Genomic DNA, 27,001 nt, shown 5'->3' with positions numbered 1-27,001 from the left:
ACATCTTGGGCAGCACCAGAGCCCAGCCAGGGCTACACCCAAGATGAACCAAAATGGTCACAAAATGCACAACAGGTCATGGGGTGTCTCACTTTTATAAGTTCTGGTCCATTTCCATATTGGAGTTAATTTGTACAATTATAGCTTTAAGTTATGAAGTCCCATCCTTCTTGTTTATCTCTCTTCAGTCCATGTTGTTTATGCTCTTGGGTCTGAAATTTGGGTGCTTGTCCTTGGTTCTGAGCTAGGAAAGGAATTGTTTTGTCTACCCACTGTGTGAAAAGAGCTCACCATCCCTTAATATGACGCTCAGAACTACACACTAAAGAGGGACAGAATCTGAAAAATACAACAGCTAAAACCTAATGCATCACTGGTGTCCCTGTCTCAGGCACCAGGAACGGTGTGAGAGGAAAACACAACTAGGAGGACCTCAGGGGACAGGAGACCTTGATCTGAGAGACTGAAGAAACAAAGAATAGGAAGAAAGTGGGTTGGAGGAGGCAGATGTGGAGCTGGACAGGTTCCTGCTAAGTCAGGGCTGATGCTGGATAGAGACCCCAGACTTGGCTCCTACATTTGGCACTTTGGACCTGTGGCAACACCCAAAATGTAGAGCAATGAGGGGACATCAGGGCACTTCTGATCAGAGCCAGTGTAGAACAGCAAGGCCCATGCTGCTCCCTGCCCTTGTCCTGGCCATTCCCAGCCAGCCCCTCCTGCTCGGGGGTAGCAGGAATGTGCCACTGGACATCACACTGTCACCTGGACTGCTCCAGAACACCAACTTCAGCCCGAGGAGACTTAAATGGACTCAGCCCTGGATTAAATTCTGACCCCAGTGAAAACAGCTGAGCATTTTCTGGCTGAGTCCGGCAGGCTAGAATTTAATTCCCAGGTTTAAAGCCTCTTTAAAATCAGTTGTGATATATAACCAGTCTTCTCAGTCTCTAAATACCTCAACAAGATTGGCAGTGCTCCAGCAGGGCCATGGGCAGGATTACTTGCAAATCCATAGGTCAGGAGAGAAACTGGGGAGCCTGGCTGGGGCAGAGCGGAGCCGCAGAGCTGGAATTGCCTCTGCTTGTGGCTGTGGCATGCAGGAAAAGCTGGGAAGCAGCAGAAATCCTTCTCTTCTGAACCCCAGAATTGCTGTTGTGATATTCCTGTTTGTGCTCACCCTTTTGGAGGATGTTTTGCACATATATTTATGTACATACACACACACCTCCCCATGAGTACACACACCACAGTGCATCTTCTCAGCCTGCAACCTTCCATAAACTGCCAAAAAAAAAAAAAAGCCACCCAGAAAAAGATGAAAATTAAGTCCCTTATCATTGCTAAATCATCAGAAACTAGTATTAGAGCTGCTGGACGATTTTCCCCCTGAACTATCCCCACTCCACGATCGTAATGTGATGATTCTTCCTGTAGCTCTTTACATTCTATTATTTATAAGAAACAATGTTCAGCCCTCCCCTGACAGCATTTGCAGGGCTGCGGAAAGCAGTGCGGCAGAAAGGTGGGAGAACAATTTTGGTGATGTTTCCATAGCTACCTAGCTGCTAAATGTGGTTTATTCCATTTTAAAGTCACCCAACACACACACACACACACAGAGGCACGCACACAGCTCTCCCTTCGCACACGCAGGCACTGGGAATGCAGCTCCTAATCCCTGCTCTGCCTATTCCAGCTTAATCTGCCTGGGATTTGTATATTTAAAGGGCTACTTGCTGCCCAGATAAATGGCTGGATACAGCAGGAGGATAAACATATTGTTTCTCGCTCGCTCTCCTTCCCGACGTGTGTGTTCCAGTGGCTCCCTGTAATATTATTACGGATATTTTTCCCCAGCCGCGGTGCGCCAGGGAAGTCGGAGGTAGGAGGGTGTCCTCTCGTGGTCTGTGGCATCTCTGCAGCCTCAGAGCTGCGAAAATAAATAAATAAAAGGAAGGGGGAAAGGGGTATCTTGGCAGCGGGTGGGCATTTTAAGGGAAAACATCTTTGGCTGGAGTTTCCGAATTCGAGGATTGTGTTCTAAAACATCTCAGCACCTCCGTGGTGCCGTGAGAGAAATCCCCCACTGGGCTTGCTGTGCACATCCTTGAGGGAGCAGCTGGGAAAACACGCAGTTTTCCAAGGCCATCCCTGGAAATAGGAGGAAAAGGAGGCAGGGGGAAGGGGACAGGGCTCATCCTGCTCCCCCGGGGGGCTCAGCCCTCTCCCACCCCCTGAGCATTTCCCAGCTCTGGGATTCCCAGTGCTGCTCCCCCGGGGCTCTGCAGAATGTGGCAGGGAAAAGCTGGGAGCAGGACAAAGAAATAGATGCAGGCAGGGACAACAGGCAGAGAGTCCATCAGAAAATAGGAGAAGATGTGCCCAGCAGGAATTCCTGACTCGTTAGATGTAAATGAGGGGAATGTTCTTTACTCAGAGAGGGGTTCAGCACTGGGAGAGGTTGCTCAGAAAAGCTGTGGCCACCCCATCCCTGGAATTGTCCAAGGCCACTTTGGATGGGGCTTGGAGCAACCAGGTGGAAGGTGTCCCTGCCCGTGGCATGGGGTGGAACTGGATGAGCTTGTAAGATCCCTTCCAGCCCAAACAATTTAATGATGCTGTGAATAAAAATGAGGAAGATAAGTAACATGCAGATATCTGAGGAGAGCAGCCTGCTGTCCATCCATCCTGCCTGTGCTTCCAGCCTCTGTTCCCTCCGTGCTGTGTCACACCACGACTCCTGCAAATCCCCTGTGACACAGCCACAGTGGTGATTTTTGTCCACAGCACACACTGGGGGGGAGCAGCCACAGTTTTTCCTGGGAATGGCACAGTATTTATCCCTCTGCTGCATCCCAAGGACCCCTGCAAGCTCCTCCCAGGGATGTTCTGCTGTAAATGTGTCCCACAGAAAAATCTCCCTTGAAGTGGAGGACTTTTGTCACCATTTTTTTTTTCTTCTTCTGCCTGGCAGAAAAAGGAGAGTGAAAAGCACTGATGAAATCGTGTTTTATTTGTGTTTGTCACCAGGTACAAAGCAAATAAATCATCACTGGAAAGCAAAGGCACCTCTGACCATGCCTCACCTGCTTGTGTGTCCTTTTGTTTTGCAGGTTCCCTCTGCTCCACGAAGTTGCCTGGGGTCTGCCAGGATGCCAGTCACAGTCAGGCACAGATCCATCCCTCTGGAGTGCCCCAGCTGAACAGGAGGAGCGGTGGGGAGGCAGCAGATTCCTTTGGGATCACTGGGATTTGGCTCAGCCCTGCGTGGCGGTGCCAGCCCAGCTGCAGAGAGGCTGCATCTGCAGGGATCTCACATCTGGGATAACCTGGCTCAGGAATCAGGCAGGTTTAATTGTCCTGGCTCCCTTCCTTCCCAGGCACAGCCCTGACTCTTCCTGGCTTTGTGGGGAAGATGCTCCCACCTTTCTTTGGGAGCCCTTTCCACGGAGACCAGCACAAATCCAGCCCATTTTGCCATGGATCTCTTTTTCTTCCCAAGCTTGCTCCAGCTGTGAGCAGCTGCAGTGCTGGCTCTCATCCCTCCAGCTGCCCTCCCCAAAGTCACATCCCTTCACAAATCCCATTTCCCACCTGATTGCTGTATTTATCACACCTTTTACTGCCAGGAGGGAGCTGGGGCTGGGCCAGGCTGGGGAGCTGGACAGGTCCCATCCCAGAAATCCTCCTTGCCCTCCTGGGTACCAGCAAAGGGATTGGGATTCTGCCCCTCTGCCCTGCTCAGGTGAGAGCCCACCTGCAGAGCTGCCCCAGCCCTGGGCCCAGCACAGGAAGGAGCTGGAGCTGCTGGAGAGAGCCCAGAGGAGGCACCAGGATGAGCAGAGGGATGGAGCAGCTCTGCTGGGGGAAAGGCTGGGAGAGCTGGGATGGTTCACCTGGAGAAGCTTCCAGTCCTTGAAAGTTCTGACAAGGATGGAGAGAGACTATTTCCAAAGGTCTGGAGTGTCAGCACAACGGGGAATGGCTTGAAACCGACAGAGAGTGGGTTTAGATTAAACATTAGAAAGAAATTCTTCCCTGTGAGGGAGGTGAGGCCCTGGCATAGGGAAGCTGTGGCAGCTCCATCCCTGGAAGTGTCCAGGGCCAGGCTGGATGGTGCTTGGAGCAGCCTGGGATAGTGGAATGTGTCCCTGCCCATGGCAGGGGGTGGCATGGGATGAGTATTAATGTCCCTCCTAACCCAAAACATTCCATGATTCTCTGGAAATGAATTGAACTCTTGCCATGGAAAGCCTCAGCAGCCCCTGACTGGGTTATTTTCCTGCACAAGGTGAGATCCAACAGTGGGCCAAGAGATGCCATCACTGATGTCCAGTTTGTGACCGAGGGATGGACACACACGTTGGTGACTTGCCTTGGAATTCCAGGACATTTCTCTTTATTGCTTTCTGTCAGACCAGGAGGGGCTGGCAATCAGTGGATTCCCTGTGGCCACAGAGCTCTCCCGGGCCATCATTAGGGGTGATTATCAGCAATCACCATGTCACTGTTCCCAAGGCAGGATTTGCTGCCTCCTTTCCTCTCCAGCCCCCAACAAGCAGGTGCTGGAGGTCAGGGGGTTTCTGTGGCTCTGTGGTGACCAGGAATATCTGGAAGTCTCCAGTATCAACCAGGGATTGCACTGCAGGCCCCTCTCTAGTCAAAACCAGCAGCACAGAAACATTTCCTGGTGCCTTTCGTGCCTCTGCCAGCACTGGCAGCAGGCAGGAGACTTGTGGGACCTGGCAGGGCCCTGCTTTGGCTTTCCTGTGGTGGGGAAGGGACAGGTCTCCATCCCAGTGCCTTGGGAAATATGAAAAGCTGTGCCTCCATTCAGCAAAGTCACAGCTGCCTGAGACATTCCTCCAGCCCTGCTCTCTGGATTAAGGAAGGCTGGAAGCTTTTTTTTTTTCCCTTTTTTTTTTTTTTTTTTTTTTTTTTTTTAATCAGTTCAATGTTTTACAGCTCAAATTCAAATAGGAGCTTAAGAGCTTAAACAATGAAACATAAGGATGTGCTGGCAGGGCTGGGCTGTCTCCTCTCCTGTTTGCAGCTCTGCTTGGCATCAGCCTGGGCAGAAAAACACCTGCATCTGGCCACCACAAGCTGAGCAGCCTTTCCAGGCATTTCACTGCCTTGTGGAAGGTAGAACAAGTGGGAATTCAAGTGGGAATTACTTCAGGAAAGCTGGTGAGGGACTTCTTACAAGGGTCTGGAGTGGCAGGACAAGGGGAACGTCTTTGCACTGCCAGAGGTCAGGGTTATGTGGGATATTGGGAAGAAATCCTTCCCTGTGAGGGTGGGCAGGCCCTGGCACAGGGTGCCCAGAGAAGCTGTGGCTGCCCCTGGATCCCCAGAAGTGTCCAAGCCTTGCCATCTATTGCCTCTGGCTTGCTTCCTCTTAGCCAGTCTCCTCCACCCTTGACCACCTCTCCCTCTCCCTCTCCCTCTCCCTCTCCCTCTCCCTCTCCCTCTCCCTCTCCCTCCACGCCCAGCTTCCCCTCCTTCCACTCCTCAGGGTTACTGTGGGAAGCATCAGGTGGTGCAAGAAGCCAAAGGAAGGCCAAGAGACAGCTCAGGAGGCAGGAAAGGAGCTTTTCCTGCCCCCCACAACCTATGGAAACACAACTGCCCTGGCTGGGCAGAGAACTGACCATGTCTGAACTCTGGATGGAAATACAAGCAGAAGAAAGGATGCTGCTCCACTGGAAGGAGGGAGACTCCTCCCAGGCTCCTGGAGCAGATCCCCAGCTGGTGTAAATAAAGAAGCACCAGACTGGTTTACACAAGCTGCAGCTGCTGAGAAATGCTTTTCCCAACCCTTTTTCCTGATGGGATTGGTTTTCTTTTCCTGTCTTCCTCCAACTCTGAATGCCATCACTAAAATCCACATGTTCTGCCCCACCTTGCAGCCCATTTGGGGAGCAGCAGGGGAGGAAAATCAGACCTGGAGTCCATTCAGAGCCAGAAACACCGTGCTGCCCTTCCCAGGGATAAAGCTGACCTGTTCTTGCCAGCACCCCCAGTCCCCTCCTCTAGAGCACTCACCAGCATCCCTCAAAGGCTGGTGGAGCAGCAGCTGATGGATGTGCAGATGGAGCTGGAAGGAGCCCTTCACCTAAGGGCTGGCTACAGTGACGTGGGGACAGGGCACAGACCTGGGCTGGAACCAGCACCCCAAATCTCTCTCTTAGGTGAGCTGCTGTTTAAAGCTGTCTCCCTCAAAGTCAGCCATCTGTGCTGTTTTCTCTGGGAGCAATAAACACGTAAGGGTCACCTGCTTTCTTTAATCTCCTCTGGCTTGCATTCATCTGAGCTGCACATCATATTAATTATGTTCCTTTTATTCCTGCCCATGCCAGCACAGAGGGATCATTACTGCTGCTGCTTCCTCTCTTTATTGTCTGGATGCTCACAGTCATGAGCTCTGGAATCCTGGACCACGAGAGGACACTTTGCTGATCACCTGCCTTCATTAAGAAAACTTAATTTTAGTGCTGATGGGAAATTGGATTAAAGAAAATAAACCACCCAAAAACAGCCATAAGGTTTCTTGTTGGATTAAATATTAAAATTAATAATCCAGTGCTCCATTCAGCTCTGTATTTATGTTAATATTTAATTCAATAACAGCCCGTGGTTTAGAACATTTTCCCATTTGTTTAAAGCACCAAATGAAATTGCAATTTCTGCCTAAATTGGAGCAATATGGAGCTAACTGGGTTATGCTAATGAGTAGGAATGGCAGCTCCCAAAATCCTCTACCTGGTGGGGGTGGGGGGGTTTAGCAGGGGGAAGGGGAGTGGATGGAGAGGCAGCAGGGAATGCAAACCCTGCTGGCTGCAGGGAAGCTGAGCAGGAAAAGAGGCTGCAGGGCCAGGGTGAAGATCCCAGAGGCTGGGAGGGCTCCACGTGCAGGAACCACTCAGGTTCCAAGTGGGTGCTGCCCCTGTTAAGGTACCTCTGCAGCATCAGGGGGCTTGAGGATATTTGCCCCTGGAAAAACCACTGGGAATGCCGGTGAAGATGCAGATCCTGGGCTGGGAGGTGTTCTGGATGGCAGGGACACATCTGGAGGCCTTGCAGGTGGATCTCTGCTCCTGTTTGGGATGTTTTCCCCCATAAACACTGCTAGCAGAAAAGCTGCCACACGAAGTCTGGGACTGGGATGTGATCCAGGATCAGGTGATGGTCAGAAATGGGCTTAGGTTGCACCACGATGGACATTAAGAAAATTTCTTCAGGGAAAGGGCTGCCCAGCTGTGGCACAGCTGCCCAGCTCCCACTGTCCCTGGAGAGATTTAAAAGCTGTGTGGATGTGGCATTTGGGCACATGGGTCAGTGGTGGGGAACAGTTGGATTTGATGATCTGAGAGGGCTTTTTGATCAGAAATGATTTCCTGATTCTGTGAGGATGTGGGGTCTGGTGTGAGGCTGGTCCCAGGCTGAGTTTTCCACGGATAGCTTTGGAATGCCAAGTGGGATGCACCAAATAACAGGTTCTCCTTTTTCCAGTGCTTTTTTCCTGGCTGGAGTAGAGTTCAACTGCTGGTGCAGTCCTGGGGTTCAACCTCAGCATCCCGTGAGGAGAACTGAGCCCATGGGGAGAATCCATCACTCAGGAGATCGAACAATTCTGTGCAGAATAGAATCTGGGAAGCCAGTCTCTGTTTTCCAAGGGATGGGAAATGGACATTTCCCAAGGGTGGGCAGAGCCCCTCGCCCAGGCTGATGCTGGGGTTTCACCCAATGGGAGATGTTTGATATGAAAAAAGCTCTTTTCTTCCCCAGGAGAGCTCTAATCTTGCAAACCAGAAAAATTATGGAGTGACATGGAGGAAGAATGTGGAACACGGAGCAATGATCAGTAAAACTTAAAAGCTTTGGAGGTGGAGTTCCCAGTGAGTTTCCTGAAGTTTGGATACATACCCAAACTTCCTTGAACCTTTTGGGGCCTAATTAAATTAGAGGGGACTTATAAAAAAAACATGCACAGAAGAGAAAACTTTTTTGCTATGAAAAAACTGCTTAATAAAACAGATTATGTGCAAAATAGAAATCTGGGCCTTGTGAAGGAAGAGTAAAACGACACTAATGAGCAGAGTCTGAGTGTTAATGAATGGGATTAGCATTCCATTACCTGCAACTCTTATAAATAGATCCACCAATTTTAGATTCCCTGTTCTTCAAAGAACCTGTTGTGCTTTCTGGAGGTGTTTTTATGTAGTTAATTCCATTTTGTACAAGGAGAAGCTGAAGCAGAAGCCAATCACTTGAACCACCCCTCAGGTCTGTGGTTGGGGTGGAGATGAGAACACTGGGGTTTTATTTTTTATGGGTTTGATTTGGACTTTGGGCAGTCAGAACGCAGCAGGAACCATCCTGAACTGTGTGTGTGGAGCAGCTCCTCCTTCCTCCTTCCTGGAGACAGTGTTGAGGCAGCTCCTGCAGGTACTTCCCTACTGCATCCTGAGTGTTTTAGTTTCCTCTCTGGACCTTGTGTGGACTTTGGCACTTGGGAAATACCCCAGGATGGGGATGGCCCTCATTCCCAGCTGGGCTTTGCCATGTCTGAACATGTCCCTTCTGTGCAGCTGTTGGATGTGACAGCAAATGGTCCCAGCAGCCTCGGCTGGGGAACCAGAGCTCTGTTTCCCAAGCTCTGTTTTAAAGGACAGTGAACCATCCCCATCTTCCATCCCCACATCATCCTCAGCCTGTCCACTGAAAGCCAGGAATGGTTTCATTCTTGTTTCCTTGGCCTTTTGAGCTCTTCTGGGAGTGCTGCCATCCATGATGGAGAAGGATCCCAGTTAGAGCTGGCTAGGAGTGGGAAGGATGGGCTGGTTTAATGGGAATATCAGGAAATAAGTGTGCATGGATGTCCTTGTCACCTCCAGGGGCTGGAGAAGGCAATCACTGCCCTTCATTTTGGCGCTACAGAGACTGATTTTAGGGAGAAAGGCGTAAAAGAGAACAAACCTGCTTAGGGAGAGCTTGGAGGCTCTGCTGGTTCACACAGGATCACTCCTTCCTTCCTTGCTATTTGCAGCCAAACTGCTGTGCAGTGATGGACATGTTCAGTAACATCCTGGAGAAGGAAACTGGGATGAGGCACTCTTCATGACTGGAAGGATGTCAAGAAGGAAGAACTGATGTGTTCAAACGTATGGGCTGGGATTCCTCTCACCTCACCAATCACGGCAAAATGAGGTGCATGCTCAGGTTTTTACTCTCTCTCTGCTCCATGCAGAAGCAGGTTCCTTCCAGAGGCCATTTTTCCTGTCCCAAAGGGTATCCATGACAGATGGCATCAGGAGTCCTCGAGAGATTTTGCCATCCTGGTGACAATAGAGAAAGCACAGGCAACTTTGAGACTAAATAACTGACTTTTAGTTGGGGCTGCTAACAGAGACAAGCCCTCTTCCCTCCTGGAAAAAGCACAAATAACTGTAATTTCCCCAAATTTCTGACAGTGAGCCTTCATTTTTTCCAACAGCCCTGGCTGGCAGGAAGAGCTGCTGCTCTGGGAGGAGATGGGTGGTGTTTGTAAAGCAGAGTGAGGAAACAGCAGGACACTGCTGCTGTCTGCCTGGCAGCAGGGTTGCATCTTGATGGACCTCCTTGGCTCCAGGGGCAAGGTCCAGACCTTTGGAATTGCTCTGTCCTGCATTGCAGGCCAGGCTGAGGAAGGAGCTGTCCTTACATTTTCCATGGAACAGCTTCAATCTTGTCAAAAACCGCTGGGATTTTGTCTGCTACGCCCTCAAATAATTTAGGCAAACAGATTCATGAACCAGGTATGGGCGGGCTGAAAACATGGAGGGCAGATTCTCCTGGAACAGAATAGGGAAGTCTTTCCCTGTCCATCTGCCTGATCCATGACTGCATCTTTGCACAGCTACCTGCCCTATTTTTTTCCTTCTTCTTATTCAGAGGAGAGTGCAAACGTGTTGTACGTCAGCTCTCGAGGCCCCTGGATTAACAGCAGCCTGCAGAGCCTGGAGCTGGGTGGATGTGGAAGCAGCCACAGTTTTGGGCTGGCCCCAGGCTCTGTCCCACCACACTGGGATGAAAGCAGCTCTTACTGGGAGGTGTCTCTTCTCCAGGTTGGGGATCTCAGCAAGTTTTTTCTGAGGCTCTCAGTTGGCTGTCTTACTATTTTCCCCTTCTATTTGGGAACAGATGAGCAGGGAAAAGGCACAGATGACAATATTTTGCCATCTTTTACTGCTGGAAGTGAGGATGAACAGCTTTGTTTGAGCAGCCGTGTCTCTGCAGGCTCCTGGCAGGCTGTCCATGGACCACGGTCCGTGATGGTGGTCCTGGGGACTGGGAGAACTCCGACTCTACAGGGGAGGGAAAGCTGATCCTTCCCTTGCTTTCAAACATGGATTTGGAAAGTCTACTCTGTAAAGGAACAAGGGATCCCTTGGTAGGACATGGGGGAGTGTCTGAAAGAGGGCAGGATTAGGTGGATATTGGGAAGGATGTGTTCCCTGTGAGGGTGAGGAGGCCCTGGCGCAGGGTGCCAGAGGAGCTGTGGCTGCCCCTGGATCCCTGGAAGTGTCCAAGGCCAGATTGGATGGAGCTTGGAGCAGCCTGGGATAGTGGAAGGTGTCCCTGCCCATGGCAGGGGCTGGAACTGGGTGGGCTTTAAGGTCCCAGGCAAGCCAAACCATTCCATGATTCCACGATTCTAATCCAAGCCCTCATCCTACTCCCAGGAATTGCCCTCAGGAGAGCCTGCTAAGCTGAGGCCCCTCTAAGGAGATGCAGGGCAGGAATTTGGGCCTCAGTAGCTCTCCCAGCTCATCTTGTCTCGTTTGTAAATGTGCTTGAATTCAGACTGCCAGGCTGCCAGTCAGATCTGTCACCTTTGGGCACCTCTTTTTGTGCCAGCAGAGTGAGGCCTTGGGTAAATACCAGGCTGGGCAGCTCTGCTGCAACAGCATGGGGATCTGATCTATATCCTAAACCCCCCAGAATCCTAAAAACCCCCACAAAGGCTCAAACCACCCTTCTGACTCAGAGCAAGCAGCATCTCCCCTCCCTGATGGGAGCTGCAGCACAACTGCAAATGCCCAACCCACCAGGATTTCACTGCGTGTTCAGCAGACTTGCAGAGGGCTTTTTTTTTATTCCCACCCTAGGGGTTTAAGCGGCACAGCAAGTCCAGTAATGAACTGTTACTCTGGAAAATGAGACTTTCATTAGGTTAGGATTCTGCCGGGGTGTCTGCGTGCCTCGATAATGAACCGTGATATTGTGCACAGCCCTGGCGTGGAGCAGAGCTGAGCTTATCTCCTGCTATCATTTCCCCACTTATCACCAGCACATGCCCGCTGCTGTCACAGGGGCACTGGGACCAGGGTTCCTTCTCCCTGAGGTGCTTCCTTGGGGTCAAACCGTGGTTTTCAGTGTTGAGCCCAAGCCTGCCTTCTCATCGCTGGTGGCCTACAAACACATGCTGATGTTTCCTCTGGTTTTTTTAGGTGTTCATTATTCATCACTCACAGGTCCTGCAATTGCAGTGCGTGTCTCCTCTGGTGTGAAAACATTAATAACTGCTTTGGCTAAGCACACAGAGATCATTTATTTCACAAATACACAGAAAATTCTGCCCGGCTGGGATTAAAGCTCAGCGTTCCTTTGTAAGCGAGGCTTTCGGGGCATGTTTTACCAGGAGGAAGGATTTGTTTTCCATGGATCTTCCCTTTTCCAAGCTCACTGCTCACCCCCCAGCCACAGCCTGAGCCACTGGTGGCTGGTGGAGAGCAACAACTGTCAAAACTGAGCCCAAGCAAGGCACAAACACAGGGATTTAGAGTTATTCCTGCCCTGTCTGAGGGTCTGGAGCAGCATTCTGATTTTTTTTCTGGATCTCCCCTTCGCTGTGATGTGAGGTTGGAGCAGGCAGGATCTGTGCCCCCAGCCCTCCTCTGCCTCTCCATCCCTGCAGCAGCCCCCAGCTGCTCCTGGCACCGCTCACCTCCACCAAGGACAAGGAGCAGTAAATCCCAGCAGCCTCTTAAAAAACATTTTAATTAAAAAAACGACATAACAGGAGCTTTAAAGGACACGAAAGACAACAGCTGTGGAGCTGCTCTCTGCTCCTGCTCCCCTGCCTCCCCCTCCTCTCTGCAGTGCCTTTCAGAGTGATTTTCATGTAAAGCTTCTTGGGTTTCCTGGTTTCTGGCCTCCATCTGTGGTTTTGAGCGCAGGCCAGGCAGGAGGGAGGGCACAGGCAGCCCCTGGGCTGGCAGGAGCTGGGCACACGAGGGGACAGCCAGCCTCGCCTGCCCAGGGCAGGCTGGAGCTGCACAGCCACACTGAGGAGGGGATTGGGAGCGTCAGGGACAAAGGGGTGGATCTAAAGGTCCATTGCAGTCAGACTTGGCTCAGGTGAGCTTGGGGCTCCAGCCCAGCCCAGAGCAAGACCAGAGCTGGTGGAGGAGATTGTCTTGGGGTCCAGCTGGAGATGTGACACATGGCCTGCAGGGCTGGGGTGTCCTTTGGAGATGGCCAGCCATCACAACTGAGACCAAAATGGTCCCAGCTCAGCAGGTCCACCCAGCCTGGGGCCAGCTGCTGATGTACCTGAGCCTGGGTTTGCTGTGGGCTGGATGGGAGCCCCGCCTGGCAGTGCTGGCACAACGCAGAGGCTGCCTGGATGTGCTGCCTTGGCACAGTGGCCAGCGTGGCTGCCCCATCGAGACTGAGCTGCTGAGGCCTGAAATCTGCTACCACTGACCTTTTTACCTTGTTTAGATGGAATATTGGGAAGGAATTGCTCCCTGTGAGGGTGCTGAGGCCCTGGCACAGGGTGCCCCGAGAAGCTGTGGCTGCCCCTAGATCCTTAGAAATGTCCAAGGCCAGGCTGGACAGGGCTTGGAGCAGCCTGGGATAGTGGAAGGTGTCCCTGTGGGTGGGACTGGATGGGCTTTAAGGTCCCTTCCCACCCAAACATTTCATGATTCCATGATTTTACTTAAAATCTATTTCCTGGGACCAACACTGAGAGCTTTAATCCAGAGTTGGGGATCTCCAGCTACCTTCTCTTCCCAGGGGATTAACACATCTGGAAGATGCCCCCAAGACCACAGAGCTAAACTGGACCAGCTGTTCCAGAGGGGTTCCCCAACGCTATTGCTAACACTAATACATGATTTAGGTAAAACACAATGTGGCATTAGTGATTACAGGGAATAATTCAGGTTTTTTTAGGAAATCTGATGAGAAGGAGGAGCCCCTGCACCATGTTGAGGAGAAAAAGATGTTGCCACATCCCTTCTTGGATGTGTTCACCCCCTCCCACCCCACATGTCAAACATCTCAGGCCTAAAATCATCAATCAAACCAACAGAGTGAAGGCAGGAGCAGGGCCAAAGTTTTCCCACTGGGATTCTCCATGCTTTGCATTTTGCAAATGTAAAGCCCTTGATGGTTCAGGGCTTCCAATTAGAGCTGGGCAAATGGAAATCTTCTCAGCTCGCTGCCCAATCCTCCACCAAAAATTCAAATAAGGAATGGTTTGGATCACTGCAAAGTACAGACCCTTTCATTTTTTTTCTCCTCCCAAAATAAACCCTTCTCCTTCCCACCCTGATTAATTTTAGATCCCATGAAATGTTTTATTCAATTGCAGAATGAAATGTCATTTCAGAACATTAGCTGGAATAATATTCCTTTTTAAAAAGTGCCAGAGCAAAGAAGTTCAACTTTTAAAACCTTTCTGTTCCTCCCTGCAAATTTGTAGGAACAAATTTGTTTTCTGCTGACAAAAAGATGAGATTTTTGAATTTTTTTTGGTGAGCACCTAGTGGGATTTTAAACCCCTGGAGAAGGGATATGACCGAACCCCAGTGGAGCTGATTTTGCTGGAAGCACAGGTTGGCCAAAATCATCTTCATTCCCAAGAGCTGTCTCCTACTTTCTCCGACTCTGCTGACTGCTCTTTAATCAACCATTTAAAACCCAGCTCCGAGACTTCCCATCCGTTTCCAAATCTCTCAGACTTTGTGAAAAAATCAAATAGATCAAGAAAAGGGGCACAGGGGAGGCCACTGACTGGAATGAGCCTGAGTGGAGGGGTGGGATGGGATGTTCCTGGCATGGGGGGAAGAGGGAGGTTTGGGGATTGGGCAATAAATTGGTTTTCATGTGTTCTGGGGCCACGCTGCCGTTTCCAGCACGGCTCCGATGGGCATCGCAGGGAGATCTGGAGGCAGGGTTCTGAGGGGATTAGAAAAGATTTATTTTCCTTTTTTCTGGAGTGAGATGAAAGGGGGGAGAGGGAGGGAGAGGCAAGCAAGGAGTGCTACGGAAAGGAACTCATTATTTTTTATCTTTTCCAATGACCTTGTTTATTTTAGTCCTGCTTGAAAGCAGCTTCTTTCCTTGAGAAAATTTGGAGGTATCTGGAGACTGGGGCTAGTGAGAAAGTGAAAAAAGGGAAAAGTGAGCTGGGTGAACTGAAGAAATATGGAAAATTAACAGCATAAATGTAAACTGAGCTGGAGAAATACCCATGTGGGCTTGGTGCTGTGATGAAATTCCACATCTAGGGGAAATGTTCCCCCGTCCAGCCTGGCCTCGGACACTTCCAGGGATGGAGCAGCCACAGCTTCTCAGGGGAACCTGTGCCAGGGCTCACCACCCTCACAGGGAAGGATTTCTTCCACATATTTAACTTAAATTTCCCCTGTTTCTATTTGAACCCATTGCTTCTTGTCCTGTCCCTACAGATGCTGATAAAGAGTCCCTCTCTGTCCTCCCTGTAGCCAGATCAGGTCCTGCAAGGTGCTGGGAGGTCTCCACTTCTCCAGGCTGGCCAGAGCTTGTAGGGAACAGAGGCATCATCAGTGTGACTCCCCTGGTCCTTGCCCAAGCTGCATTTCCTGAAGGAATTCCCTCAGACCCATTGTGAGAGGGATTTCATTTGGTTTTTCCCTCTTTATTTCAGTTGCCTTTGATTCCAGCTGGGAGACAGCCGAAGCTCGCAGACATGTATGAATCCCTCCTCAGCCTCCTGGACACTGGACATTCCAATTGCTCCCTGCCACTGGACATTCCCATTGCTCAGGGTTTGAAATGCAACACCCCATTCATTTAACCCTGCTGAGTTGTTTTGTTTTGGTTTTTTTTCTATTTTTTTCTTTTTCCTTAAGTACCTTTTCCTGTTCTCCCATTATCCTCTGCACCGGGATCATCCCCTGGAAGGAGACGGCTGCGCCCCAGGGGGAACACCAGGAGAACTTGTGAGGTTCCAAACCCAAGGACCAGCTCTGCCCCAGCTGATGCTGCCTTTGAGGGGTGAGCAAACCCTCAGGAGATGCCCCCTAATATCCATGACCCTAATATCCCCTCATGGTCCCCACAGCCTCCAAAGGAATAACGTGTCCGTGTCCAGCTGATCCTGGAGCTGCATCCACACTCTCTTCCTCTGCATTACTCCAGGGCCATTACAACCTCCAGCTCCTGGTGCTGAAAAAATCCATCCTGAAAAACTCCCAAAGTGCAAGGTCAGCTTGGCAAAAAGCCCCTGGACCAATTTTAGATAAAACCAAGCTCTGCTTTAAACCCTCGGCCTGGGTTGGCCTGCACTGGTTACTCAGAAATACTCCTGAAAATTCTCCAAGTGCTCAATTTGCATAGCTGTAAAGGATCATAAATAATTCGAGGTGCTGGGATTTAATTAGTTGACCTATACCAGGGAGGAATTTTGGCCTCATTTATGGAAATCAGAGTCCCTCTGGAGGAGCCCAGGGCATGAGGTGGCCGTGGAGTTGCTGTGGGAGCAGCCACGGTGAAGGAAGGGATGGGGCCCGGCCCAAACCTCACCTGCAGCTCCTCATCAATCCCAGCACTAATCAAGGATAATTCAACTTAAATACAACCACTGGGAGCTGCTTTTTCTCCATGGGAAGTCCCAGAGAAGCCCATTTAGCAGCAGGGTGGTGTTGCCCAGGAAAGCTGTGGCCTGCAGCCCTTGGAATGTGCTGAAGGCTGTGCTCTGCAAGTTTTAGGACCCTGTTACCTGCAAATACTGGGCTTGCAAAGAGGATTCTGGCTCTTTATCCAGTGCAAAAGCCAGCCAGGCATGCCTGGGAAGCTCCAGCTGAACTCCAGAGGCTTTAGGATGGCTTTGATAAGTGTTGTGTTCAGTGGGAAGGCTCCTTCTCCAGATTTAACCCTCAGACTTCAAAAGCAGTAAGAAAAAAAATCCCATTTTTTGTATTTTAACCCACTGCTCTGAGCTGCATCTGAAGCTGACTGAAGAGAAAAGGAGTGAGTAAAGGTTGGACTGTGGGGAGCAAAGGCAGGCAAGATTAAAATGAGATGAAAAGGTCTTTGTAGTAACTGTGCTTCCACAGGAGACTTCCCAGCTGCCGGCCGGGGTCTCCTGTGATCCCACGGATCCTCCCGGGCTGCCTCTGCTGATGGGGGCGTGTGGAAAATCCAATCCCTGCCCCAAACCACGGCAGCACAGAGAGGCTTTTAAACAAATTTAGCCCTCACACGGGAGAAAACACCTTTTTATTTCTAGGGGGAAGCAGTGCCAAAGGGCTCTGGGTGGATCCAGCCATCGCTTCAGGTATTTTACCCTTGCTGAGGCAGGCAGGGCTGTGCCTGGCACTCCAGCGGGATCCCAGCACAGTATCCCACATTCCGAGTGGTGTCTGAGGCAGCAGGGCTATTATAAATAATTTATTCTCTGGGCAGAGAAGAGAGGAAGAGAGAGCGAGCTTTTAATTAAAATGATATCTTACAGATCAAATAAATATGAATAAGATGCCAAAAACAACTGTATAAATCCCAAACATTCTCCTGTGTTTTAATTATTTGTGTTGATAAAACAAGAGCAGAGGCATTTGGCTCTGCTCGGAGGCTGCGGAGGCGAAAGGTTACACTGGCATTTTTTATGTTCTGTGCAAGGAACAAATGTTTCCGAAGCCCAGATCTGACAAACTATAATTCATATCAGGAATTAAACTGGAATTTAGAGAACAATTGTTAATATTTCAAAGTAATTGTTTAAGAAATTATCATTTTGGTATCTGCCGCAAAAATAATTACCCACCACTAATTTTTCTTTTTCAAAGGCTGCTATTTGCTGGGATAATGTTGGATAGATGAGGAGTTTGTGCTGGGAGCTATTTATGTAGTTCAAATGAGAAGATAAATAGGAAGGGACTTTCATGTTCCCAGGCAAATGAGTCTGACTAATGTACAGCTTCGAGCTCAAAAGTGGGCCTTGGATTTATCTGGAAACTGGGGGAATTTTCTTTGGATGGGACGTGCAAGAAACAGCAGGTGAGAAAATAATCAGAAGCTGTGCATATTAATTAGGAAATGGTCCTCAAATAAACCCTGAGGGCATGGAAAGCCCCTGCCTGCCCAGTGAGAGGTACCAGCATCTCACCTCCTGCCTTGGCAGGATTTTGGGGTGGAAAAGGAGCTGCATTTCTACTTCCCCCCTTCACAGGGCACAAGAAATGGGCTGATGAACTTGAATATTTAGAGGATCACGGGGAAAAGAGTGGAGTAGAAGGGATTTTAAACACCTGCATCCCACAGCTTGAGGATGGGGTTATCCAGATCCTGTCACATTCTGCTCCTTCCCTCTGTCGTGCTGATGGAAAATACATTTCCTTCCTTTAAACAGGGCTTTCCTCAAGGGATGGAGAGAAAGTGGAGCAGGGGCAGCACCAGAAAAGGTCCAGCAGTTCCAAGGAGTTGTTGTGGACTTCTCTGTTCAGACAACATCTGGCAAAGAGAAGTGATTTCCATGAGAACAGTTTCAAGTGCAAAAAGAGAAATTATTTTCTGGGGTTTGTTAAATTTTTTTTTTTTTGCAAAATTATTACTCCATCTTTGGTGGGAATAATTCCCAGCTGCATTTTGAAATATCTCCCTTCCTGCCACATTCTTTTTTTAATGGGTGACTTTTTCTCCATGCAATGCTGATGTCAATGGTGACTTTTAAAATGCACAGGGAGAAGAAGCATTTTTTTCCAAATCTTCTGGGGAAGGCTTTTTGTCACCTCAACACCCATTTTTTCCTCTGAATTGTCACCTCTGATACCCTCCTGCTTCCCCAGCCACCCTCTGGGCCCCCAGTAAATCTGCCCAGTTTTGCAGGTGACCAAGTTGGCCACTGGGATGTTTTGGCTGAGCCAAAGGTTGGTCCCTCCACCCTGAAGGACCCAATAAACCTCTCCAGCCACCTCCTGGGTGGGAGAGATCCTTGTGGATGTGTTTTCCAGCCCCTCCATGCTACACCTCCCCTTCCCTTTGATCTCCACACTCCCATGAAGACATTGGTCCCTAATGAGGGACACACTTGACCTTTGCAGATGTGCTTAAAGAATCCTGGAGAATGTGGGGAAAGCAAATAATCCCCCTTGGATCCATCCTCCCAGCTTGTTGTGAGCACCTCAGTTCCAAAGCAGATCACAGGGAGATGTTGGTTATCAGCAATTAGCAGCGGGAGCAGTAATTAAAGCAGTTTATGTTTGCCCTGGATGGGGCTGTCACTCTCTGGGAGTTTTCAGATCCAGGGTTCCCTAGCACACCCAGAGTTTGGGATCCTGCTGTGCCAAGCTCTGGATTGCCCTGTCTGTGCCATGGACTTTAAATCATTGCTGTGGTTTAGGAATGATTGGTGGTGGTTTCAGGCACAGGACAAAACACGGGCAAAATAGTCCTGGTTTGTGCCCTCCCACTGCTGCTGTACCCCACAGAGGGACCTGCGAGTCCTAGCCGAGGATGGGCAGGAGAAACCAGAGAGGGAAATGTTCTTTTTCCCTGTGAGAAAGGAGGATGATGGATTTGCACCCTCCCAGGTCTCCTGCTCTTGCAAGGCAGTGGGTAAGTCCATGGGAGCTCCTGCTGGAGCAGAGGTGAGAGGTTGTGGCAGATGCTCCTGTATCCCTGGAAGTGCTCCAAGCCAGGCTGGATGGGGCTTGGAGCAGCCTGGAATAGTGGAAGGTGTCCCTGCCCATAGCAAGGGGTGGGACTGGATGGCCTTTAAGGTTCCTTCCAACACAAACCACTCCATGGGACAGTTTGAAAAATGTGGGGAATGAATGGGCCCTTTTCTTTCCTGACCCTCTCTGTTGTGGGATGCTTTTAGTGGGTGAGGGAATAGGGTCTGGAGCCCTTCTTTGGGCAGCTCATTGGTAGCATTGATCTGTTCATGATAACAGAATAACAGATGTCTCTGACAAGAAGGTTATCCTTAATATTAAGCCAAACTTTTTCTATTCTTAGTTTCATAGAATGGGTTGGGTTGGGTGGGACCTTAAAGCCTCACCCCCTGCCATGGGCAGGGACACCTTTCACTATCCCAGGTTTCTCCAAGCCCCATCCAACCTGGCCTTGGACACTGCCAGGCGTGGGGCAGCCACAGCTGCCCTAGACAACCTGTGCCAGGCCTAACCACCCTTTGAATTCAGATTTTCTTCCCAATATCCCACATAACTCAGGCCCATGCTGTTTCTGTGGAGAGACATTTAAAAAAATCTCCCTTTCCTGCTGTTTATCATCCCTAAATATCAGAACTAACAACCCAGGCTTCCTTTGCTCTTTCCAACCTGCCTCATAAATCATCCTTACACTACTGGGAGCATTTCAGAGCTCTTCCCTGCCTTCCCTGGCCATGGGAATGGGCTGCAAATTTCCATGTGGATCAGATCTGAATTAGTTGCCTTAACCCAGAGGCTAAAGAAGGGGTGATTCCTCCCTCCTGCAATGCATTGATTTCACAAAAGCTAAATGCTGTTGGTTTGGGTTTTTATCCCCTGACACAACACAATAAATCGGATTTAGTGTTTTCCTTCCCATAAGGTTTGTTAAGGGATAAACAGGGGATGGAAGTGGAGAGGGAGAATCCAATCCCTTCCCAGGTAAAGCTTACCCCATCACATATTGGGGTACAGGGAATTGGGGTGGTTTCCTCTGAGAGTTGTCTGCCCATCCCACAGATCTTTCCAGCAGGGTTCTGAGGCAGGATTTGGCCCCTCACAGGTGCCATGTCCCCAGCCTGTTTCCCCCAGGAGCACAGCCTGTGGTGGCAGTCCTCTTCAGCAGCAGCCAAGGGCTGGGATTTGAAGCACTCCTGCTCTCTAAGGACACTTGCAAGGATGCCAGTACACATGGCAGATGCCCAAGGAACTTTTCCCACTGGTTTTCCAGCATGAAACATGCCCAGCTCTACCTGAGAGCACTTCTTGGCATAACCACCCCAAGCTCTCAACTTCTTGTTTTTTTTTTTTTTCCTTTATAGACTTTATTATACTGCTAATAACTATATATAATAACTAAATCAATGCTAATAATGAACTGATTTGATTGGTGTCATGTTAGACACAGATAACGCCCCCAGGGAACAAGGAGCAGGACAAAATGAAACAACCTCAAGCTGTGCCAGGGGAGGTTCAGGTTGGATATTGGGGAAATTTCCTCACTGAAAGGGTTGTCCAGTCCTGGCACAGCTGCCCTTGGAAGTGGTGGCATTGCCATTCCTGGAAGTGTTTAAAAGCCATGTGGATATGGCTCTAGGGGACATGCATCAGTGGTGGCCTTAGCAGTACTGGGGTGATGGTTGGACTTAAAGGTTTTCCAGCCTCAGTTTTTCCATGATTCTAAAACCAGGTGGAAAGTGAGAGATCGTGGTGTGATGAAAGGAGGAATAGACACAGGGACCAAGCTTTCCCTGCTGGAAAAGCTGTGTATTTGCTCTGAGGATACCCTAAAGGAGAGCTGGGTGTTTTTTTTTGTGCTGCAGAGGGTCCCAGGAGGATTTCTGGGCAGCCAGGGGGGTGTGGAGATATTTTTGTATCCAGGGGAGCTGCTCTGAGGAAAGAGCTCTAATTAGAGGAAAATATTTGATCTCCATAGGCCTTTGGTGAAATATCTCAGAAAGGCAGCAGATGTTGCTGAAATTATTTTGTTCAACTGTTTGCCTCCTTTTTCTCCTTCTTTCTTTTTTTTCTGAGGCACATTGTATTAAAATTTAGTAAGCAGATCATGGCATTTTATTGAGGGGTGCCAAAAACTTGCTCGAAATCCAAGCTGATGCCTCATGCAAAGCAAAGCACATCCCTTTGCCTTCCCTTTGGAAGTTATCCTGGGAGCTGCCAAAGACTCCCCAAAGCACGTGGTGGCACAGCAAGGACAGGCTTCTGTTCTTGGTGTCATCCTGGCTGGCACAGCACCCAGGTGATCTGCACTCTGCATGGTCCTGCCTGGAACCACTCCTTTCCCAGGAATTCCCCTACTTTGATGAGACAGAAGAGTCAAATCTGGCTCCTTAGCCCCAAAAGAAACTGTACATAAATATAGGGCTGCCTAAAGATCACCCAGAAGGCCTCATGGAGACTTCTTCAGGGTGGGTTCAAGACAGCAAATTTTAGAAGACATCATCAAACCAGGTTTGATCTTGGATGCCAAAAGCGCCATTTTAGAATATTTTTCAGTCCCCACACTGGGATCATTAAACCAGTTCTGAAGTGGTGTCCAGTGACAGAGAGCACCAGACATTAGCTCCACTGGACAGGTTGAAAAGTGGGAAAAATCATTCTCCTGGTGTAGGGGAGGAAATGCAGTGGGTATAGAATCATAAAATTCCCAAATTTCCTGAGCTGAAAGGGATCCGTTAGGATTGAGTCCAACTCCTGGCCCTGCACAGGGCACCCCAACAATCCCACACCCTAAATACCATCCTATAAGCACAGGCAGGTCCATTGAAATCAGGAATGATCACCTTGGATTGTCATTGTTCAAGAATCCACAGAGAACGAGCTACACAGGAAACATCACCCAGAAATCTTGTTTGGATTAGAAAGTAAAAACAAGGGCTTTGATGGGTTTGCTTGTCTGGTGTCACCCCAAAATCATTTGCAGCACACCCCACTGAACCTCACAGGACAGGTCACTTCATGATATTGAGGGAGTCAGTGCATCGATCCGTTTAGCAAATGATAAGCAGGGTTTTGCTTTCATCAGGGCGGTGCATATTAATTGATTTGACAGGCTGCAGCTTGGTAGAACAAGAACAGGGGCATCGGGGCATCACTGTATTAATTAGCAATGGTGGAGCCGCTTTTAGCTGCTTCCGAAGTTTAATCAATATGCTCCATTGGAGTCCCCAAAGGCTTATGGAAACAGCCTTTGAAATCCTTTAAATTGTTGCCTCTGTGAGGTTTCAGGCTCTTGGCGTGATCTTGTTCCGCAGTTTTTCCTCCCTCCTGAAAGCCACGGTGACCCGCAAGGACTGGTGTGGGCGGGGTTCCTGATTTGGATCTCCCATTTGCATTCGCCAGGAATAGAAACAAATGAAAGAGATGTTCTGTTTTAGTCCAGTAATAATAACAATGCCAGACACTAATGAGCTGCCCTCTGCTCCCAGTTCCTATCTGCAGTAAATTACCTCCGTAGGCTTTGTCTGATGTGAATGGGCACGGCACCATTGAAATCGGGTTTGGCTGAGCCGTCGCACACTGCTCGGGCTTTGATTTAATACAAAGCAAGGCTTGAGCTTGTTAAGACATTTTACTGAGAGGGAGGGAGGAGAAGGCAGAGCTCCAAATAAAGCTGGGAGTGAAATTGTGGAGAGAAGGGGATGGAGGAAACGCAACATCAGAATGGGAAGGGGAGATAGAGAAGGGGGATGCTGCTGTGCTCTGAGTATTGGTGTCTTCTAGGAGGTGAAAGGAAAGCCAGCTGGAGAGGACAATTGGAGCTTGGGGAGCAGGAGGAGGAAGGCAGGAGAGCAGGGCTGGACTGGGAGAGAGCAGGAAGGCTGGCCCACCACTGATAAGGCTGCTGGGGACACAAAAAAGGAAAGGCATCCAGGGAAGGGGATGAGGACTCATCCTGTAGGGTTTGGGAAATATCTCTGACCTTCAGGCTCTAAGACAGCTTGAGCAGGACATCTGTCACTGTCACCAGCAGCTTTACCCCTGTAAACAAGGTTGCACAAGGTACGTGGGAAGGAGGGCTGTGCACCTCTTGCAGGAATGTCCTGGTGTTCTGCCTTCCTGAAGCCTTTGCCATGTTTTGTGATGAGCTCAGTGCTTGTCCCAGAGCCCAGCTGAAGCTGGGACATTGCCTCTCCCAGGGGACACCTGAGGCCTGAAATCTTTGTTATGTCACTGAACCACAGAATCACAGAATTGTAGAATCCCAGACTGTTTTGGGCTGGAAGAGACCTTAAGGATGATCCCATCCCACCCCCTGCTTCGGGCAGGGACACCTTCCACTATCCCAGGTTGTTCCAAGCCCCATCCATCCTAGCCTTGGACACTTCCAAGGATGAAGAGTTCAAAATCTCTCTGGACAACAATGTCTCTGTCCTTGGCCACCTCTCCAGCAGACTCTGGTGCCTGCAGAAATCTGAAATGCATTTTCCTCGAGTTTCTGACTTTACCATTTGTTGCAGTTTTGGCTTCTCATCCCTTTTCCAGACAAAACCTGCCCAGCTGTGCCCACAGCAGTTTCCTCAGCACACTTCCCCCTGTTCCTTCAGCAATTCCAGTTGTGTGACATCCCGAGGTCACTGCTACAGATGTCACCCCAGCAAGGGCACACAGGGAGACCAAACACTACTCTCAGGGCCCCAGCATAATTATTCCAATTCCAGAGCCAGCCCTGAGCTGTGCCTGCTGCTGCTGCCACGCAGATTTCCGGCACGGGCACATCCTGCTGTTAATAAAGGAAGATCCCCAATCTCTCAGTGGGCAACGCTCCTTGCTACAGGCAAGGTACTAAATCACAGCTGAAGTTTCTAGGCCAGATTATTTTCACTTTTATTTTTTGAGGAATGAGCTTCCTAAAAAGTGTGAGGCGAATTTCCAGGCCTGCCTGCCTGCTCAGTGGGTCATGGGTAGAGAAGGAGCCAGCAGGAGAAGGCTTAGACCATCCTAAAGTGATCCTGCACAGGTGATCAGATGAATTAGGGGAAAATAGGGCTGAAAGGGACCCTTGACTTGTGTCCACCCCCTCCTCAAGGCAGAGTTAACCCTTTCCTTATCACTACAAGTGTAGTGCTGCAGGAATGGGAGAACTTCCTGCAGCAATATCTGTGGAGGCACCAGGCACTTCCCAGCTCTTTTATAGGAACCCAGACTGGTCTGGGCTGGAAGAGTTCTTAAAACCCATTCAGTCTCACCCCCTGTCACGGGCAGGGAAACCTTCCACTATCCCAGGTTGCTCCAAGCCCCATCCAACTTGGCCTTGGACATTTCCAGGGATGATGACTCCACCACTGACCTATGACAAACTTGTTCCAGTGGCTGACAACCATTTCAGTGAAGAAATTTTCTGTAGTTTCCAATCTAAACCTCTTGAGGCTTATCGTCTCATCCTGTCCCTTGTTCCCTGGGAGCAGAGCCCAACACCACCCCCCAAGCTGCTCCCTCCTGTCAGGGAGTTGTGCAGAGCCAGAAGGTCCCCCCTGAGCCTCCTTTTGTCCATGCTGAGCCCCTTTCCAGCTCCCTCAGCTGCTCCTGGGGCTTCAGCCCCATTCCCAGCTCTGTTGAAGTGAAGGGAGGGGCTGTGATGGCATCCAGGCCAGTGGACCTCTTCCATTCAGATCCCTCGTTCATTCCTTCCCTCTGTGCCTTTAGCCAGAAAATCAAGGATCTTGGGCACATCTCAGACTCCTCCTCAATCCTCCCAGCCTTGGCCACCATCCAGCTCTGCCTGTGATGGGTGGGATTGTCCCACAAGGTCCCCCTTTCCTGTCACATGGGTGTGCTGGCTGCAGATGCCCTCAAATTCAGCACCATGGCAAAGCTGCCCCTTTCCCTGTGGGATGGTGCTTTGGGATTCACTTGTGCCTCCTGGGTGTGGTCATGAACATCTCTGTGGGTGCTGTCCAGGGTCAGGACTCCCCCTGGGCCATGGACAGTGCAGGAACCAAGGTTAATAACTTCTGCTGAGGGGGAGGGCTCTGCACACTCAGACATCAGCTGGTCTGGGACTCCTCCACAGGGGCCCCCAGAGAGGACAATGCAAGGACAGAGGTGTCAGAGTGGAGAAGGACATGGGGCGGGGGGGGAGGTGTGGAAATGCAGGTCCTGCAGAGCCTCTGCTGGCTCACTGGGATTTCCCTCTGAGAACTATTGGAGGGTTGGATGGTTCCCTGGCTCCCAGTCCCCTAAGCAAGGGGTGGGATGAGTGGGACAGGGGATGGAGAGGCCAAGGCTGTGCTGCAGGAGAACATGAAGAGCTGCTTTGGAAATGAGCCCTGTGCAAGCACATTTCTGTCTCCATCACTCCTCCCTCTTACAGGAGACCTGGGAGTGTGAATCTGATCAATACTTGGGTTTTGTCCAGAAAAAAGAGCAACAAAATACAGGTCCCTTGCCAGAGGAGCTGGGGTTTATCCCGGGGAAGCCACGAGTGGTGCCAGAGAGAAGCCTGGGAATATCTGTGGATATTTATGAACACTCATCTGCCTTTGCTCTGCAGCACTGGGGGCTGCCTGCCCCACACCCTGCTCTTCCCAGCATCCAGTGATGCCTTCCCATGGGATTGGTGCACACAGAGACCCACCTTGACTATGGAATGAGTTCTGCAGGAGACAGAACTTGCTGAAGGGGAATCACCCACACCTCGTGTCATCCCTGGTCTGAAAACTCCAAAGGAAACCTTCCATCAAGCACTGACACAATCACCTCCCCATCTCCCTGCTCCACTTCATTACAAGGCAAATGTGCTAATTAAGGCAGGGACAGGAGGAGGAGATGAAGTGCATTGATGGATTAGCACTTACGAGTCAGAAATAATAAACTCTTCTTCAAGAGCCACCTTGAAAGGGAGGGTTTCTTCTCTGGGGGTTTTCTCAGCTGGGACCAGTGGTTTTGCTTCCCTGGTGCTGAGGGTCCCTCACACAGCAGTGCTTGCTATAGAAACTGAGTTTTCTTGTTGGTGACACTCCCAGGATGGGGCTTTCTCTGTGGGGAAACTTTTCCTTTCACATATAAGGAGGGGTTTTTACAGTGCACAGGGTATTTAAATGGAATTGCACATCACACATTTTTAATCTTGTTTTTTCAGTTCCCTTTCTTTCCTTGTCAGAGCTGTAGCTTTGTTCTGACTATTGCAAAAGCCCTTCAGGTTCTGATCTCATTTTTCAGGTCAGGTCCCGCTGTGTGAAGGGAGTGGTGACCAGCGAGGGGCAGGAGAAGGGATGTTCCTATTCCCTGACCCCAAATCCTTTTTCCTTTGGGATATCCTAGTGCCCTGGACCACCCCAGGAGTTACCCTGGGCAGTGGGGAGCACCTTCAGTGAACCCCCTCTAAGCCAAAGCTGCTTCAAAAACAGCAGAACAATGCCTATAACCCACACATCCCCATTTTAAATTTATTTCCATCCCATTTCCAAACTTTTTTTTTGCTTCCTCATGGCCTTGAGCCAAGACTCCAGGCCTGCTGTGCCCACAATTGCTACAGAGTCAGTAAATCCCAGCCCTCCTATAATGAAAACGTCACTAATGATAAATATTTAAAGGGATGTGATGCTTATTTTTTGTATTTACTACCCTGACCTTTATGTATTCGGATTTTATTTTATGTTTTATGGGGATTCCCTGGGCCTTTTCCCAGCCACACACACAGAAACCCCACAAGGGCTCCTGGAGTGTTGTTGCATTATAAACACACATGGTCCCTACAATTACTGAACTTTAATGCTTGCTGTAATTACTGCCTGCACTTTGCATTAATGCCCAGGGTGATGGAGTGAAGAAGTGTTCAGACACCAAGAGATCCACATCCTGAGGGGATTTCCAGGGGGAATCATTGCTTCCTATCCTGTGTGGGGAAACTGAGACTTCCCCGAGCTCTTGGCACCCACAGTTGATGGAAAAGCCACCTCGGGAACGCTCAGCTGTGCACAGCCTGCTGTGTCAGCAGGGAGGAGTCTTCAGTTTGATTCTTGCAATTCCACAAGGGAAAAATCAAGGAGAAGAGCAGGCAGAAGGAGGAG

The 27,001-nt window shown here is 49.8% G+C and overlaps 1 protein-coding gene and 1 long non-coding RNA gene across 13 annotated transcripts in view; both read left to right on the top strand.

The window, feature by feature from the left end:
* The window catches only part of LOC115496380 (uncharacterized), an 84,752-nt gene extending 58,932 nt beyond the window's left edge, over positions 1-25,820 (top strand). For 7 of the 12 annotated variants that reach the window (XR_012057338.1, XR_012057343.1, XR_012057345.1 and 4 more), the window contains 2 exons: positions 3,117-3,348; positions 6,366-6,541. Coding sequence is in view for 2 of the 12 variants with exons in the window: in XM_072933293.1 (XP_072789394.1) it covers positions 3,117-3,348; positions 7,795-7,881 (319 nt within the window). In the remaining 10 variants the exon portion in view is untranslated. Of the gene's footprint in view, positions 1-3,116; positions 3,349-5,915; positions 6,198-6,365; positions 6,542-7,794; positions 7,995-25,482 lie in introns of those variants that run through there. The other 5 variants (XR_012057341.1, XR_012057339.1, XR_012057340.1 and 2 more) reach the window with 5 other exon arrangements.
* LOC121470452 (uncharacterized) lies at positions 14,470-19,840 on the top strand. Its single transcript, XR_005981406.2, has 2 exons — positions 14,470-15,318; positions 17,672-19,840. It is a non-coding gene; the product is annotated as an uncharacterized lncRNA (long non-coding RNA).
* Positions 25,821-27,001: the final 1,181 nt, after the last annotated feature.

Source organism: Taeniopygia guttata, chromosome 9 (assembly GCF_048771995.1).
Source record: "Taeniopygia guttata chromosome 9, bTaeGut7.mat, whole genome shotgun sequence".
Classification (NCBI taxonomy): Eukaryota; Metazoa; Chordata; class Aves; order Passeriformes; family Estrildidae; genus Taeniopygia; species Taeniopygia guttata.
Note: the sequence above shows the minus strand (reverse complement) of the source record. Positions and strands in the feature narration are given on the sequence as shown.